Here is a 17,735-nt window from a genome sequence, read left to right as displayed (position 1 = left end):
TATTTTTCTGCGTTTGTCTTTCGAGTATGATGTCCAGGAAAATTGTGAAGTAGGTTTTTTTTTGTTTGTTTGTTTTTATTTGGATGTACACAGTGGCCAAAGTCACTGTTAACTTGATGGTTCCTGCAGACATCCACATCTGGAGAACCAGCAGCTGGTCTGGTGGCACCTTCCATCTGATGTGGCTGTTGCACTGATGTGCAGTGGTATAGTGTTAGGCCTGGATGAAAAACATTTCAAACTTAAACTGTTAGTGTGATTTGTCAGTGAGCAGTATCACGTGTGAATACTGTGGTGCTATGGTGTACAAATACAGTATATAAGTACCTGCTACACTTGCTTCTCTCAGTCTCGACCACCACTGGCCTTTTAATGGACCCACAGGCTGGATATTTAGATGAGGCCTGTAGACGTTTGTTGGCCTGAGACTTCACAGACTCACCCAGAGGTCGATGACTTTTAGTTCGCCGTTCAGCTTTTGTCGGGTGGAGTTTATGCCCTAAGATGGAAAGAAAATCTGCCATTTGAAGAAGTTTTGACCTGAAAGTATTTTACACTAAAAAAGCAGCAAAGTAAAATAACTGTAATTGTCATTATTGTGCTGATTTATAAACTCACCCTAGGCTTCATTAGGTACACTTGTCCAGCTGCTTACTAAAGCCAATATATAGCCAATCACATTCTAACAAGCCAATGCATTTAGATATGTAGACACGATGAAGATGACCTGCTGAAGTTCAAACTGAACGTCAGAATGGAAAAGAGAGGTGATTTAAGTGACTGTGATATAAAGGACCCACAGTGCGCAGCTTTGCAAGCAGTTGAATGTTTATTTGCAAAGTTTCCAGTGACTCCGTTTTTTGCAGCTTTACAGCTGTCTGTCTCCAGTGCAAGTACACCCAGCTCCCCTGTCAAGTCCCAGCATCCTACTCAAATAGGGAAGGCATGATTATACAATGGAAATCAGCTGTGCTGGTCAGCCTTCCCCTGACACCATATCCTGAACCCACTGCTCCACTGCTCCCCTGTAGCTGAGCCACAAACCACACCAGGCCACAGTGACTTTGAATGTGCTGTTTGCTGCCAGATGGGCATTGTGAATATTTCAGAAACTGTTGATCTACTGGGATTTCTGCACAAATCCATCTCTAGTTTACGGAGAATACTCAGACAAAAAAGAAAATATCCAGTGAGCAGCAGTTCTCTGGCTGAAATTGCCTCGTTGATGTCAGAGGTCAGAGGAGAATGGCCAGACTGATTTGAGCTGATAGGAAGGCAACTGTAACTCAAACACTTGAGAGCATCTCTGAACAGATATCACCTTAAACCTTGAAGCAGATGGGTCTACAGCAGCAAACCACACTGGGTGCCATGTCAGCAAAGAACAGGAAACCTAAGCTACAATTCACACCAGCTGATCAGAATTGGACAACAGACGATTGAAGAAACGCTGCCTGATCTGATTAGTCTCGATTTCTGCTGTGACATTTGGATAGGATCAGACTTTTGCGTAAATAACATGAAGGCGCTGATCCATCTATCCTTATATGAGCCGTGCTTATGGTGTAATGCAGAGGTTCCCAAAGCAGGGGGCCAGAACCGTTGCGGGGGGGTGTGGTTTGAATTTAAAAAAAGAAAAAATGCTGGACACTGCTAGCATGATGGGCAGGTTTTTGACGGGGCTCCCACACAAACGCAAAGCAGAAGATGAAGCATCGCCAAATGTTTCCAAACCAACTTCCTTCCAAACCAAATACTAGAAAATATGATGAAGCATATCTTGCATTTGGCTTCACCTGCACAAGTGCCAAGGTAGGTCTCCGCGACAGAATTTGTTTAACCTGCGTCGGGAGCACGCGCTGGGCTGTCCAAATCACGGACAAACAGCATCCCACATTCTTGATTTTTAGTTCACAAACACTTCTTGTAATGACTAACTACTCCTGAAATTTTGGAGATGTTAGCTCTTTATACACAAAGATTTTCTTGTAAAACAAAGGGGGGCCTAGCAAAAAAAAGTTTGGGAACCACTGGTGTAATGCTATGGTGTAATGTCATACTTCGGCCTCTGAAACTGAAAACTGTTTCAACACCACAGCCTCCCTGAGTATTGTTGTTGACCATGTCTACCCCTTTATGACCACAGTGCACCCTGTGCGTCCTCTGATGGCAGCCTTCAGCAGGATAACGTTCCATGTCACAAACCTCAAATCATCTCAAACAGGTTTCCTAAACACGACAATGAGTTCACTGTACTCAAATGGCCTCCACAGTCACCAGATCTCAGTCCAATACAGAACCATTGAGATCTGGTGGATGCACAGCTGAGAAATCTGCAGCAACTGTGTCATGCCATCATGTCAGTATGAACCAAAATCTCTGAGAAATGTTGAATCTGTGCAACGAAGAATTAAGGCAGCTCTGAAGGAAAAAGCAGGTCCAACCTAGAATTAGCAAGGTGTACCTAATGAAGTGTCAGGTAAAAACTTTGGCCATGTTTATTGTGAGCATCCATCATGGTAACAGTATATGACAGACAACAAAAGCATAATAAGTACCTTTTATCAAACTAAGCCAATACTGAAGACTAAGCATTTGTATAATATTTTGTCTTAAATTTCCGATTGGCTAGAAAAAAAAACACAAAAAAGGGAAAATATATAGATACCTGATCCCAAAGATGAGTGGAATCTCTTTCCTGTTGGTCTTTCATTTAAATGAAGGCCCAATGACCCCTTTAAGGAATCAATGCATTAGCAGTAACACACACGTGAGACACTAATGTTGTTACGAAACATACTGAAGGGAAATATTCAAGTCACAGAAGTCACCTGGTTGTTCACCTGTTGCATTTTGATGTTGAGAAGTAAAGGATCGTACTCCTGTGGATCGTAGGTCTCGAGAAAGACATTCCCCTGTGGATCAGAGATAACGTGGCAGTGAGATAAGTTAAACATTCATCTCATCTGTTTTTGCAGTAATAAGCACAAAACCTAAACATCGTCGTCCACAACAACGCAAAAACTCTAGCACCAACATGAGGAGTCATTGACCTAGCTTCAAAACTAATTTAAGCTTCAGCACCACCTTGGAGTTACAGACATGGAGGTAGTGATTGTAGAGGCTGTGGCGCCTCTTGGCCTCTGGGCAGCTGGACACGTGCGCCTTCACTCTCTGCTGGATGGGAAACCAGACATGCTCAGTCCAATGTTTGTGGAGCAGCTCTCTCCTCCTGAGTTCTGTAACATCACGCTGACTCAGGAAAAACTCCAACTCCTGAATGAAGACGCACTTCAATCAATATTGGAGGTATTTTTAATAATGAAGAATAAAATGTGAGGGGGGAAAAAGCTGTGTCCTTGTATTAGATGGACTACAGTATAATAAAAACTAGTACCCTACCTTAAACCCATTTTCTGTCTCCTGTAATGACTGGAGTATTTCCTTCACTTGCTGCTTCTCAGCCTTCACCTTTGCCTAAATGACAACAAAGAGATTCAGGAATTCATCCTTTCCATCTTTTCTGTGAAGATGTGAGCCGACTGAGTGCAGTACCTGCAGTTGTCTGAGGGAGGTGTAAGAGAGCCAGTCCCGTTTGGTGGCCCACTCTGGCACATAGGACACCTCATTCCTTTTCTCTGGTGTTACAGACCTGCAGGTGCTCCCCGTCCTTTCATGCTGCTGTGAGCTGCTCCTTCTGCTCTTCTTGCTCTCCGTGGTGTGCTTCACATCTGTAATGCACTCCTGAAACACCAGATGTATATTGTACACTGTAGTTACCGTTCGCAGTGCATAAAGTTTGCTTGAAATTACAGTATGAATAATAAATGAATGGTTCCACCTACAGTGATGTGCAAAACTCTTGAGCCACAACTATTTTTTTAAAATCCTTGTATCTTACCATTTTCAGAGGGATGGGTTGTTGCTGTTTTTTTAAGGTACTTACACTGACATATTACATTTTGGCATTAAAAAAAGCCACCTAATGCAAGGGCTGAAACAATGTTGTATATACACATACTGGACATCATGGCTAAGAACAAATTTTAAACTGTATCTTTAGGCACTTTGTTACTAGCAGCTTGTTACAAAAACACATCATTTCTTTGCATTTCTTTAGTTGAATCTATGGAAAATTCAAAAGACAACACAGTTTGACAGACATAAAACAGATTGAATAGTATAATTGCACCACGTAATTGATTCTCAAAGAGCTATTATGTGAAGACATCTCGGCATAGTGCGCAGTGGGTCCTTAAAATTTTTGAGGATAGTGGACAAGGGGAAGACAAAAGAAAAAGTGGCAGTCCTAGAAAAACACAAAAGTACATGAAAGTCACATTCTTAAGAAACAGGACAAAAAAAACAACAAAGGAAAAGAAAAGGCAAAGACCTGACGAGACCTGAGAGATGCATCTGGCCTTTCAGTTGACCAATCTACTGTTAACTGAAGACTCATCAGAAATGGTCTCGCTGGAAAGGTAGCTGAGGTATGCTTAATTACACAAGAACTGGTCTGAAAATCAGTCGCAACAAGTCCGATGGAGTGATGAATCTAAATTTGAGAACTTTGGTTAAAATTGTCATCAATATTTACAGAAGCGGTCAGGAAGCTACAACAGTGAGTCTCTACAGTTGGAGATCTTGTGAAATTCGATGAATTTATAAAACACAGTACCACCAGATATTGATCCACCATTTGATACCATCTGGAATGCATCTGATTGGTGTCAGCTTCATTTTTTTCAGTATGACAATGATCCCAAACACACTGCTAATGCAGTAAAAGCCCAGAGTTCAGACTGCAACATTACTAAAGCATTGTGGGATCATCTTGGCAAAGAACAGAATATAAAGCAGCAATCATCCAAAGATTTCTATTTCCTAAGCAAATAATTTAAAAAAGAGGGGTATCTCAAGAATTTTACACAGTAATGTACATCTCTTGTTTTCACAGCATACAGCACTTTGAATATGTTTACAGACTGCAGAGTCCTGTGTAGACCGAACTATTGAAATCCAGCCAAAGTTCACATAGAGAGAAGATCATGTCCGTGTACATGAAGGTAGAGTCCACCACACCCAGCTGTGACAGATCGCGTCACTACACGGAAACACGAGCAGCTTCTCGCAGTTACATTAACACGTAACACGTTATATATGCATTTTTACACTCTGGTCATTTTATGACAGGAGTTTTGGCATGAGTGCACAGGTATGTGTGCTCATTGTTAGGTTTTATTGTTGCAGTAGATAGGGTAGACTCTTTGTTTTGCATTTAACCTGATCCGGCACCGCGCCTCCTTTAGTCCTTGTTTAAGTGCGGGTAACAGTGGCTGTCGTATCTGTCAGTAAACTGAAACCTCTTCATTCATTTTAAAAATAGACTCTGAGATTGTATGTTCAGATATGATACACAAAAGAAAAAAGAAGAGCCACAGTTAGGAAAGCCAGGCATGTCAAACTCATTTTACATTGTGAGCCACATACAGGCCACTTTAATCTTAAGTGGGCCGAACTAGTGAAACGTCAACCACACATTTAATCCCAGAGATATTTTAATATAATAAAAAGAAGAAAAGAAAAAAACTACCATCTTTGAATTAACTGATTTGGTTAATTAAACATGAATTACACATTAATTAAATTTGTAATTAATTAAAATTGGAAATAACTAATTTATTAAATGTTTTTTTTAAATGGATTGACATTTAAGTCATGTATATATTTAACTAATTATTTCCCATTTTAATTAATATTTATGTAATTATTTATTTAATTCATTTTGGCACTTGAGGCCCTCCGTAGAACTGCGTGCACATACCATATACTGAGAGCAGGAGAACAAATACAGAAGAAGAAGAAGAAAGACTGGAGATAAATTATTAGTTGGTGAAAGGTCACAGTCTCTCTCTGCTGTGAAGTGCAAACAGCACAGAGTGTACATGTTAACAAGAAAAAAGTGTGCTCATCAAAAGCCACATTTTAAACAGAACATAATCACCACTGCAGTGCTGCCGAGCAAAAACACTTACACTGCTAATGCTCTTTAATTAAAAGTTTAATTAACAGCAGTATATTTAACATTATGGGAAGCGGGGTGGTATTGAGCCACCCAGTGTGGCTCCTTTTTGAGTGTAATATACATTCCACTCCTGAGCTTTCTTTTTACTACACTCCCACTTTTATGAGGATACTCTCTTATTTATTATTACCTCTGATTTTAACAGCCTGACAGGAAAAGGTGAGTGCACGGTGATCAGACCACTGGGACCCTTCTTCTTCATGTGGCTCATCTCTACATCACGACAAAACAAGCAGCCTGGAGTCAGCAACATGCTGGTCGTGATAAACGATAGACAGTGTCAAAGAACCACACTGACGGATTTTAATCATCACTTACGCCATACCTGCTAATTAAGTTGTTTTAATTTCATTAAAAGCCCACGTCTCCATTACAATGTGGTTGCTTCTTACCTGTGCTGATTTGAGGACTGTCAGGTCAGATGTTCGTGTGGAAACCTGCCCAATTTACCAAAACTCCTCGCGCTTTTAGGTCACGTGCAACACATATCATTTTGGAAAAGTGTGCAGGCTGCTAACTTTTACCCTGGGCTTAGACTTACGTACAGAGCCAGTAAGGAGATACCTCCTCCAGGTGAACCACCGTCTGAAGAGGGTTTCCGTTGCCATGACGCCGACACGCAAGCGAGCCTGGGGCGAGCACGCGCAGAGACGTCGTACGTAAGTGGCGAAGGTTCTGCGTTCTGATGCATTAGTAATATACAAACACGGTCCAGAAATTTAGCATGCAGCAAATGTTACACACACACAATTAGTTGCCCGTGTTTTAAGTTACCCAGGCTGCAGACTCACTGCACTGCATATAGGCTGTTTACATCATTACTCCACACTCCATTAACTGTATTTGTGGAAAGTGATTTCCCCCACATCTGTGCTCAGATTATGCAAGACTAGACAAGTCATGCCCCAAGCGTAGTAGGCTTTGAACCCCCCGAGAGGCTGTTGGATCCTCTTTAATGTGCGCAGAGATCAGCTGAATAACTAATGTTAGGAGGTTATCATATTTTTTATCACTGCTATCATATTTAGATGTTTGGGCAAAGGTGGGAAAAACTACAAAAACTACTACTAAAAAAAAAAAAAAAATCAGCATAGATGCACTTCAGGAAGAAAAGTATTCTTATAACATTTTTACTTATAACATTTTATATTTAAAAAATAAGAGACTAAACACGTTTAAAGTCCCAAAGGTTGAAAAGTCTCTTTAGGCGACACCTTTCACGCCCGAGGAGGGTCTTCCAGCCAATAAAAACTTCCGCTACACGGTGCAGTAGGTAGGTTCAAGAGTTGTAGCCTTGCTTCTAGGACTTAATGCGCCGGTTGACACCTGAGGTGCGCTTTGACGGTTCTCCTGCGGAGAAAGCGACGACTTAATGTTTGGGTATTAGCTGCGTAAAAGAGGCAGGGCAGGGCAGGGCTTGGCCAGATCATAACTTCGTCTTTTTCACTTCTTTCTCGCTTTTCGTTGCTGGGGTCAGCACAGGGGGGAGGCTACATGGATTGGTGGACTTCGTTGGCAGCGAGTATTGCCCTACTCTGGATTTTCTGCTTTATAGACGGTAAGGGAAAAACGGCTTTTTAAGGGGTTTATGGCACCTGTCCACTAACCTATAAACGCACGGCACAAGAGACCATGCATCACTCTACATAACATGTTAAAGTGGTTGTAGATTCTATTGTAGCGCATATTTCGAGTGTATTCCCTCGAAAGGTGGACGCACTGAGCAGATGAGACTCTACAGATTAGGGAATAGTTTGTGTCCCAAAATAACACAAATGGCTAAAATGGGCGCAGGTGCTGCAGATCGCGTCACTAACCAAAACTTTCGGTTTCTGTACGTTTTAAATGAAAAAATAAGATATATTACATAATTAATATTGTTTTATTAAACTCTTTTGATGAGGCAACCACACTTGATTGCTTCGAGATGACGGGGCGGGGAGAGGGGGCAATACAAACAATTTTGAGTCTTTATTTAGAGAATGAATGGTTTGTGCTTTAGGTCAGGTGGTTGTCAGGGTACTTTTACTCGCTGAAAGCTCGCTTTGCGTGCTCAGTATACCCGCCGCCCAGCGGGCTGGTGAGCAGACTTTAATCCAGTGGCAGACGGTGTTTGCGGTTCTCGACATTAGCCACGGTGTTAATTTAGACTCCAGCTTGACCCTGTTACCTTCTTATCTCCAGGCAACGCCGTGCTTGAGCTGCGGCTGCTCTTCCACGCTCTGACCAAAGCCGCTTGTCACCTGTACCTGGCCCTGCTCCCGCTGCGCCGAGCCGCCACGCACTTCGCCGACAGCGCACGGTACTGGGTCAACCATGCCCAGCAGGGCCCCTCACCCCCAGGCTACCTCCATCAGAGCGAACCCCTGGCCAGGAAAGGCACGCTACACTTTTTGGAGGGCATGTGCGTGGTGTGCGAGACGGTGCCCAACATGATGGGCGCAGCGCTGAGCGTCGGGGCCGCTTTCTGTCATGTGCTGCAGGGAGGTTTCTACATCCTGGCGGCCACGCTCCGCACCATCCAGATCAACCTGTTCTCACAGATGAACGGCGAGAAGGAGAGGTGGGACAAAGAGCGGCTGAGGGCGAAAGAGGGCGAGAAGAAGCTCAATTCCAAAGTGCTGGAATACATCTCGGTGTTTTGTCAAGACCCCGTGAGCGCTTTACGCATCAAGGTCGACGTGCCACCCGTGTACAGATAATCTTTTTCCCGTGGCTAACTGGCACATAAGGGGCCTTTTTCTAACTGCTGAGGGGTTAGAAGTACAGCAGAGTGTTGATTGGTTTGCAGGGAGGGCAGGAGGTTGAACTCCGACTTCTGGTTTTCACTCACTGTTGAAGGGAATTAGTACCAACAGAATCAAATAAATTATATTTAAGCACGTGTGGGGAAAGACGAATAAAACTATGGTGCATTTTGTTACAACTGTTTCACATTTATGGAAATGTAAAGAAAATAAATGTCTCAATCAAACAAAACCTGACATCTTTGCTTGTTTTGGCCTTTAGAGCTTTATTGCTACATTCTTTTACATCAAATCTTACTGGCAACCAAGTTTATTTTAAAGTGCTCTCTTATTCATTATCTCAGTCATTAACAATACATCTATGGCAATATATTTAACCAAAAAAAAGAAAGGATCAGCAATGGAAAGTATGTTATTATTCACCTACTGATTCTGGTTAAAATCAAACTAAATCAGCAATAGGCCACTAACATTTATCCTGCAGGGCTTTTTAGCTTCATCTCAGCCCTCTCAGGTCTCAAACGCATGACAGCAAGGACACAGAGGTAGCCAACATTCAGTAGATTAAGTCTGGCTGGCATCCGGGATCAAGTATTTTGCCTGTGAGCTCAGACTGCATTTGTATCTTTACACAGTCAAACTGTTAAAGAGACCACAGGGACGACAATGAGGAAGAAGAAGTAGTGAAGAGACAGGCAAGTTTGGGGATGGGGGGAGCAGGACTGTGAGCTGATACTGAAGATGGATTTATTCTACTTGACACTAAAGTCTTGCGTCAGGTATAGCATGGAGGCTCTCAGGGGGGATTTTCCCAGCTACAGTGAGAGAAGAGGAACAAAAACAAAAATAAGAAAGATCCCTCAGGTTGGTGTGGTAAACAATTGTAAACTAATCGGTAATTATATATGTAAAATAATCTGATAATTTTTAAAGACAACAAGGTAAAAATAGATCAAAATTCTCAAGATGGACACAAAACAGCAGCTTTATCTTTACTGGAATATCACAAATAATCTTACAGAGTATGTCACCAGTTCTTCTGACAGCTGCTTTGTTCACTTTGTATTCGTTCTGCTGGGACCTGAGATGAGAAGAGTGCATGTGTAACTTTGGCATCAGCATTATGGACAGCTTCTCAAACCACCAAAGAAAATGAGCTTAAAACCAAACAGGGTTGTAGGTTTAATCTCATTACTCACGCCCTCAACTTTGTCACTGCCTCCAGTCTCCGCAGTGCAGAAAGAACATTTTTCTGCGTGTCAGAAGAGAGGACTTCAAAGGTGTGAAGATCACCTGCAAAACAAAACAAAAAACTGTAAGTTTTCTGCAAGTTACCAGGTAGCAGACAACTCTAGAGGTCAGAGGTCATTCCACACACTCAGTTTTACCTGAGAGGATGAGTTTTGTAGCCAGGTTTCGCACAGCAGGTAGGAACTGCTTCTCCGTAAACACGTGAGCTCCGTTTTCACACAAGTACCTGAAGATCAGCTGGACATGAGGGGAAAAAAATAAAAACATCACTAAAACGTTGGTATATTAATGTGGAAATAAATTCAAATTATGGTCAAAAAATAATAAATGCTTTGCCTAAAATTTAGTCAATAGTAAGTTAAAAATGTTACAAATAATTTTCATGTTAGCAGATGTTAATGTTTTCCAAATGGTTAATAGTTTAATTGTAAACCATCTTGACCATTATTTGGATGGTTACTATGAAGTTGCAAGAGATTCTTTGAAGTCATTAAATATTGTACTATGCATCTATAAATCTATAAGTCTATAAACATTAGACACAAGACGAAAATAAACTGATGTTTAGAATATCCATTTTAAATCACGTAAGTAGGACTCGTGTCTTTAGTTTCAGACTCAGTGATATGAACTGCATCCCCTCTCTAAAGATAATCTTAATATATGTATTTGTATGTATATTGAAGTAGACGAAACTGCATTTGTCTTACTAAACGACAAACAGTTTTCGATATACTTTTGCTAATGCAAATAAGCTCCCACAAAGTTGAACTCTTTATGGTCATAAAATGTCTTAATCATAATATTTATAATTTTTCGAGTTTAAAAGATGCAACTACAGCATGTCTCTTCATGTCGTTAGAAACTATGATTGTTAGTTATAAATGTTATCTGATAACAGTGGGTAATGTTTAATGACATTTCTTAGAATACAATAGAAGGTCCATAATAAGAAAAACAACTTTACAACATCTAACCAAGAGCCGTAGCCACTCTCCACAAAATACACTTAATCACAGAGAGAGATACTCAAGTTAGAAGGACCTGATATGATTCTAAGAAGGGTTGCAGCAGCTTCTGCAGAAAGGATAACACTTCCAGTCCCGTTTCCAACACGGTCACTTCCTGTTGACTGATGTGGACTGCTCCACATTTCTGCAGAAGTGAACATGCCTCGTCGAAGTCCTAAGTGATGGAGGGGCAGACATATGCAATATGAGTAACAATAATATACTCATGATAATAATCTGTCTCATTGTTAACCATACACAAGTATGTATGAATATGATAGTAGCAAAACCTGAAGCACAATACGCACAAAATTTCTTTCATTAGCTCTTCCTGAGAATTGGATAAATGAGAGGCTACAGTGACCTTGGCCTTTTACCCAGTTCATGCACAGAATAATCGTGATCCCGACAAACATGGCTGTTACCTGCGATGCCCTTCCAGGGATGAAGATAAATTCATTGGAGAAGACGTCCCGCAGGAAGCAGAAGAAGCTGAACAGCTCATCTGTGAACAGAAAAAGGTTAAACAAGACGTGTCCATTCGTGAGACTCAGAATCTGCAACTGCACCTAACATTTACCCTTCTGTGTGCTTTTTGTGATGTGGATGGCTGTAGCAAGTATTCCTGGACGCACAAAGACATGGAACGCCTGATTCCTGTAGGAAACCAGCATCAGCACCGCCGCCGCCGTCCTCATCACCTTTTCCTCTGGACTGAGTGGATCTTGGCTCGCAGGGTTTCCATCCTGAACCAGGTAGACACGGCCCGCTTTATGATGGACAATGGAGTGATGAAGAGCCACGGTGGATGACATCACGTCTGAGTCTGGGGTGTGTGCTGCAAACGGGTTTCAAGTATGAGGGTCACATGACCTTCAGAAAGTCATGCATGCGAGTGTGTGTGTGTGTTGAAGTGTGCACACGTGCCTGCATGTGTGAATGTTCACACACAGGGCACCTGTGAAGTGAGACAGTTCAGTGGAGACCTCTTAGGATAAGTTACTTAAAGTGCATTAATCCACTGAACATCTCCTAAGTGATTCTGGACACTTGTGCCAACTTGCATTCACCTAATCTTTGTGATCCACACAGGACCGGGTCAAAAGGAGCCTATGCAACAGCAAGGAAACTACTCAGTTACTCTTCTGCATTAACAGTGTCTGGTTGTCTAGCAATGCAATATGCTAAGGCCACCTGCTGGTCACTGAAGGGAAAGCAAGCTTCATTAAAGGCCTATATTGTTCTTAACCCTAAGCTTGATGCTGCTGCTTTCTACACAGTATAATTAAAATAAATTGATATCTTTGAAATCCATCTGGCCCACCCACCAGGCCAGTTCAGACGACCCCTGAAGTCCAGCACCAGCTTCCTGAGCCAGAGGGTTTTTTCTGTGAGCCCATGCCACTGCAGACCCTCTTCTGTTAAAGTTGTGATTGGAGCCTGGAGCAACAGGCAAGCCATCAGAGACCAAGGACTGATCAATGCGCCCTCCTCCTGGGTTCGCACAATCAAATGAGCCAGCCAGTTCACACAGTCCTGGATCTCCGTACTTGGTCTCTGTGGAAGATCTCTGAACAGAAAACGAAGTGGATTCTAAAGTTACATACAGGCTATTTCTTGAAGTTTTGAAGGTTTGCAACAACAAAAATATTCATTTAAGTTGTATCACTATTACACTTGTTATGCTTTTGTTGATTGGGTTCATTTTACACTCACTATGAGTAAGAAAAAATAAATAAAAACACATTTGTAAAAAATGTTTTATGTATTTCATTTGAACTGCTTATATATCGCTAATAGAGATTACATTCACAGAATATATAAATGGTCAATTATAAAATTATTTAATACTCACTTTGGTTGGTGTATACTCAGTACTCACAATTTCTAGCTACAGCCAATTGTGACTTTGGCACACATGGCTACCATGTCTTGCACAAACAGAAAAAAAAAGCAAATCTGTACCTTGGTATGAGATTGTACTCGCTCCGATTTATCTTTCCCTCACACAGCTGTCGAACAGACAGGGGGCGGCCAAAGTTCACATGCATGCAGCCATAATCTTCCTGCAGAACTCTGCTAGCTTTAAACAGTCCCTGGGGGGAAAGAGCGAGGGCAAGAGGCCTGTAGTTTCATATCTTTCAGGACCAAAGATTACATGGGAAATTTTATCAAGTCAGCAATGAGACGAAACTTACGGTGGTGCTTTCTTTGGGTTTGGGGACACCCAACAACTCAAGTGCAAGCAATGACTCCTCCACTACTCTGTCATAGCTGATACTAATGGGCACCAGGGTAATGTCAAACACCTCACCTTTGAAGTATGGCTCCAGCACCATGTCCATCATACCTGCAGACAAATGCAGATGTGGCACCAAGATGCTCAAAACATGTATAAGTGAATATGTAAAAAAATATGGAAATAAAAATAAGTTGAAAAGAATATTCAAATTACACAAAATGATCTAAAAATACTGTAAACTTGTTTGACTTTTAACACTTGAAATATCCCAAACTGTGAGTGTTGGTGTGCAAAAGTAAAGTACAATGACAAAAGGTACAATAGCCCTTTAAGGTCAAACCTGTAAGAAAATACAACAGAAATAGAAAAAACACAGCTAAATCTCACAAAAAAATCCTAAAAAACAAAAAAGACCTCACATAACACAACAGAAGTGTTTTTGGGGAGACAATAATGTGACGGACCAGCTGCGGAAGTGACTTAAACAGCTAATAGCAAACACCTACATTATTAAATGAATCTTTTAAGTGAGTCTAAGTGTAATTGTTTGCATGTTTTGGTCCGTCACCTTATTGTCTCTCCAGAAACTCTTCTGTTGCATTTAGTGAAATTTTATTTTTCTTTCCGTACTTCAATTGTGTTTTATTCAAATTCTGTTGTGGGTTGTGTTTTTCTTTGTTTGTTTTTTCACCATTTCTGTTTTGTTTTATTCAGTTGTATTTTGTCTGCTTGTGCTGCATTTTTCTTTTTTCTGGTGTTTTCTTGACTTGCAGTGCATTTGACCTCCCAGGGCCACCATAGAAAAGGTCATCATGCTTAACATCATGCAGCTAAACCTTAAAAAAAAAAGTCCATAATAATGAGATGCACACACTTTGATATCCCGGTGAACAGCAACAAAAACAAAACAGGTGTACATTTGGACACTTACCAAGCTTTGGCACCACAGACTTCAGCGTGCGACTCCTGAAACCCTCAACATAAAACTCCAAAGGAGCACATCCTGTCTACGGAAAACACATTCAGCTGTTGGAAGCCTTCTTCTTTTAATTGTTAAATACAGAAGCTGATTGCCAAAGATGCACTTAGGAATACTTTTAAAAAGTAATTGTTTTACCCTGACAATTGTTCGGACGTATTCCGAAAGCACCGCCCAGTACAGCTTGTCAGAGCCGATTGCTCGTCGGATAAAGAAAGCTCCGGAGCGACGCAGAATCTCTCCAACAACCTTCATGCTTGCAAGAGCTTTAAAGAGAAGGAGTTGGAACAAAAAAATAAACAATAATAATAATAATATTTGGATGCTACGATGCAATCAAAATGGATATAATCTCATGTATAATTAGTATGATTTAAATAACACTTTGTTGTCTTAATTCAAATAGATACTTGCGAATTCCTGCAGCTATGACAGGTATTGGGATGTCGTAGGTGAACAGGACGAAGGAGACAATCAAGAAGTCCACATAACTCCTGTGATTGGGCATCAGGATCACGGGACTCTCCTGGATGGCTTGCTGCAGCTGCAGTGACAGAAAATTTTAACTTCTAAGGTTCTCTGTATAGTAAATAGTAGTAAATACCATAGTAAAGCAAATCTATCAGAATGGTTGTGTGACCTCTAAAGATCTACTGTTGAAACAAACTGGCCAATAACTGATTAAAGTGTATTGATTTCTGATGAGTCCTGACCATGTTGAGTCCTTCCATGTTGACATAGATGCTTCTGAAGAGTCTCTTGAACACCTTATTGAAAGTGTAGGCCATCAGCCTGATAAACCCCAGCTGCAGATTGTGAGACATTTCCTCCAAAATCCCACGAGCCTCTTGTCTCACCTTCTCCACGGATGACCCCGTCTCCAAGGCAATCTGAGAGGGAATATGGAGGCGAGGAAAAACTGACTATTTTGACAACAAAACAGTAAAAGCTATATTTTTTTAATAAATAAAGTGACTCACCTCTTTGGCAATATAGCGCAGATACTGGGACTCCAGTACAGCTTTGTTGAGGTCAGAAGTGGAGCAGGATGGGGCTCCTTTGTACGGTTGAGGGTTAAAGGTCCTCAGGGCATAGCCAAGATCAGTATTGCGCCTCCGCTCCTCCAATATATCCGTAAACTCCTCCTCATCATTCAGGCTTGCAGTGCCTGAATCTTTATACTGAAGGGAGGAGTAAGGTTTATGTTAAAAGTCTCAAAGTTAAGATGTTGGAACATCTGTAACAGGATAGAAAACAACAACAACGCTACTAATCTACCAACTCAGTAACGTGGGTACAGAGCAAGATTGTTTTGAATATGGATTTATTAGCACCACATTTTTTATACTGCAGACATTCTGCTTTAATTCAAGGGGTCCAACAAATTTACCGCATTACCCATTTAGGAATTATATCCATTTGTATGCACAGCGTCCCATTTTCAGAGGTTATAAATTAATTGGACAGTTGACTGATAAGCAATTTCATGACAAGGTGAGGTTGTTCCCTTGTTATTTCGTAACACATAAAGCTAATAAAATATTTGGCATTGATTGCAACTGCTGAATTTGCATTTTGTAGCTTTTCACTTGAATTTTTATTACAGGACTTGAATGTAAACTGAAATAAATCTATCAGACACATAGTAAAAAAACTCAACAATCTGGTTCATTCTGCAAAAATAATAAACTGTCAAGCACAGCAACTTCCGAAAGTGCACTTGTATTTATATTAAACCAAGATTTCCCTGTACCAGAATGATGGTAAGACCAAAGTATGACTAAGAAGTTAAAAGCGCACATGATCCGTGGCATACCACATCATCTGCCGAACATTATGGCATGGACATGTATGGTTGCAAGTGAAGCTGCATCACTGGTGTTTCTTGATGATGTAAGTACTGATTGAAGAAGCCGGATGATCTGTTAAGTTTACAGGGCTATACTCTCGCCTTGGACTCAGTCAAGTGCTGCAAAATTGATCGGACACTGCAAATGGATGATGACCCTAAGCATACTGTAAAAGCATTTCAAGGAAAAATAAATGGGATGCCCTTCAATAGTCAAACCAGCAGAGCAGCTTTTTAGCTATTAAATACAAACCTAAAGGCACTTAATGCAAAACTTTCTTAAAACCCTTGAATTAAAGCTGCAAGCTCACAAAAAGGAGACAAAAACTACAGAAATATATACATTTAAAAAATGCTATAATTCTTATAGAGCAGAGTGTAGTTTTGTAAGACTCTTTATTTCTTTGGTAAAAAATGAAAATAAAATAAAAAACAGGGGGCGGGGGTAAAATAAAATATATGTAGACAATAACTATTTGCCACACTGTTATTTTGAACTGTTATTTTACAACGGGCGCATCCCTATAGTTATCCCATTAATGTGTTAATTGTTTATTAACCTTTTATACAAGCGCTAGTTTTGTTTATTTTAACAGTAAGGGAAAGGTGACGTATTATTACTTTGGAAAAGTGGTCTGAGACAAATTATCTTATTAAATCACAAAGTTTATCGAGTTAAAACCATAAAAGTCGTTATCTCCTCGCTGCTCTCTTCTGCAGGCTGCTGTGACCTGCCAACACTGGTGAAAAACTATTAAGCAACAGCGGCTTACATACAGTCGCTGTTTTTCTTAGTAGGCCAAAGTTTGAGCAGCTTAAGGCGGCCAGGCTCCACAGGACACCCCTGCCTGCATAATTAACAGCAAAAACAAGCCCCGTTTGAAGACAGACAAAAGCGAACATCCCTGCAAGTTTCCTTCAGGCGGTCTCCTCCTGGGATTTATATATTTTATAGTCGCCGGTAACTTTGAAAGGTTTGAAGAAAAGCGTGGACGGGCCCGAGAGAAGAAGATAAAAACAGACGCGTTTAAAACTTGCTTCTTACCGTACTCGTCATTCTTTGCGGACACTAACACTGAAGCTGACTGGTGACTGGCCTCATTGACTTTCTCTTTCTTGAGCTTGGACGCTATCTTCGCTCCACACTGCGTGAAATATGCAGCACTTCGGGGCCCGGGGCCAATGGTGTGGCTGGGTTTGGGAAACTCCTCCTAATACTCAGCCCTCTGCTCCCAAGTAACACCCCCCCTCCCCCCCCCCGCGCGCGCTGTTGAGTATGATAGCTAATGTTTTAAGTGATCTGGATTTTGTCTGTTGTGGAAAAAAATGTCTGAATATTTTTGGAGGAAACATAACCAGGAATTAAACATTAACTGAGCGTGCAGTCCACATGGACTGATTAAATGATCGTTTTTTGTTTTGTTTTGTTTTTCAGTTTTGCTGGTTTGGAGCATTCAGATGTGCTTAAGATTATTCAGGTGTGGAAAACATTCACGACAGTTGTCAATCTTCCCAGAAGTGCACTTCCCATCAAATTCACCCTAAAAGGCAACACTCAGAGAAACTGCAAAA

General features: G+C 41.0%; 2 protein-coding genes across 9 annotated transcripts; both read right to left on the bottom strand.

Moving 5' to 3' along the window:
- Positions 1 to 54: 54 nt before the first annotated feature.
- fam228a (family with sequence similarity 228 member A) lies at positions 55 to 6,756 on the bottom strand. 8 transcript variants are annotated; one of them, XM_039599350.1, is made up of 9 exons: positions 6,631 to 6,756; positions 6,216 to 6,298; positions 3,556 to 3,744; positions 3,403 to 3,477; positions 3,088 to 3,276; positions 2,832 to 2,915; positions 2,669 to 2,735; positions 328 to 499; positions 55 to 220 (listed from the first exon to the last, which is right to left on the bottom strand). In XM_039599350.1, the coding sequence occupies exons 2-9, from the start codon at positions 6,294 to 6,296 to the stop codon at positions 109 to 111; spliced, it is 969 nt and encodes a 322-aa protein (XP_039455284.1). In that variant the 5' UTR covers positions 6,297 to 6,298; positions 6,631 to 6,756; the 3' UTR covers positions 55 to 108. The 8 variants fall into 8 exon arrangements, 7 of the variants coding, with proteins under 7 accessions (XP_039455284.1, XP_031582042.1, XP_039455278.1 ...); XM_031726182.2 differs by having other exon boundaries at positions 6,627 to 6,719; XM_039599344.1 differs by having other exon boundaries at positions 2,844 to 2,915; positions 6,627 to 6,719.
- Positions 6,757 to 9,073: 2,317 nt separating this feature from the next.
- gnpat2 (glyceronephosphate O-acyltransferase 2) lies at positions 9,074 to 17,366 on the bottom strand. Its single transcript, XM_031726196.2, has 16 exons — positions 17,209 to 17,366; positions 15,295 to 15,495; positions 15,028 to 15,204; positions 14,729 to 14,858; positions 14,453 to 14,580; positions 14,267 to 14,342; positions 13,292 to 13,443; positions 13,059 to 13,189; positions 12,422 to 12,663; positions 11,674 to 11,931; positions 11,519 to 11,598; positions 11,128 to 11,268; positions 10,221 to 10,320; positions 10,032 to 10,125; positions 9,852 to 9,913; positions 9,074 to 9,647 (listed from the first exon to the last, which is right to left on the bottom strand). Exons 1-16 carry the CDS (start codon positions 17,218 to 17,220, stop codon positions 9,595 to 9,597), a joined length of 2,037 nt encoding a protein of 678 aa, XP_031582056.2. The 5' UTR covers positions 17,221 to 17,366; the 3' UTR covers positions 9,074 to 9,594.
- Positions 17,367 to 17,735: the final 369 nt, after the last annotated feature.

The sequence above is a fragment of the Oreochromis aureus genome, linkage group 15 (assembly GCF_013358895.1).
Source record: "Oreochromis aureus strain Israel breed Guangdong linkage group 15, ZZ_aureus, whole genome shotgun sequence".
Taxonomy (NCBI): domain Eukaryota; kingdom Metazoa; phylum Chordata; class Actinopteri; order Cichliformes; family Cichlidae; genus Oreochromis; species Oreochromis aureus.
The sequence above is the reverse complement of the archived record's forward strand: the minus strand, read 5'-3'. Positions and strand labels throughout refer to the sequence as shown.

Bases quoted from the DNA above. Each gene is read 5' to 3' on its own strand.
- fam228a (XM_031726182.2), bottom strand. From the start codon at position 6,693: ATGGCAACGGAAACCCTCTTCAGACGGTGGTTCACCTGGAGGAGGTAT. The intron at 3,478-3,555 runs GTACTGCACTCA...GTTGTCATTTAG, and splicing joins CCTCCCTCAGACAACTGCAG to GCAAAGGTGAAGGCTGAGAA. The intron at 500-2,668 runs GTATCTATATAT...TTTCCATCTTAG, and splicing joins CCACTCATCTTTGGGATCAG to GGCATAAACTCCACCCGACA.
- gnpat2 (XM_031726196.2), bottom strand. The intron at 14,581-14,728 runs GCAAGTATCTAT...TTCTCTTTAAAG, and splicing joins TGTCATAGCTGCAGGAATTC to CTCTTGCAAGCATGAAGGTT. The intron at 10,126-10,220 runs GTAAAACTGAGT...TTTGTTTTGCAG, and splicing joins TACAAAACTCATCCTCTCAG to GTGATCTTCACACCTTTGAA.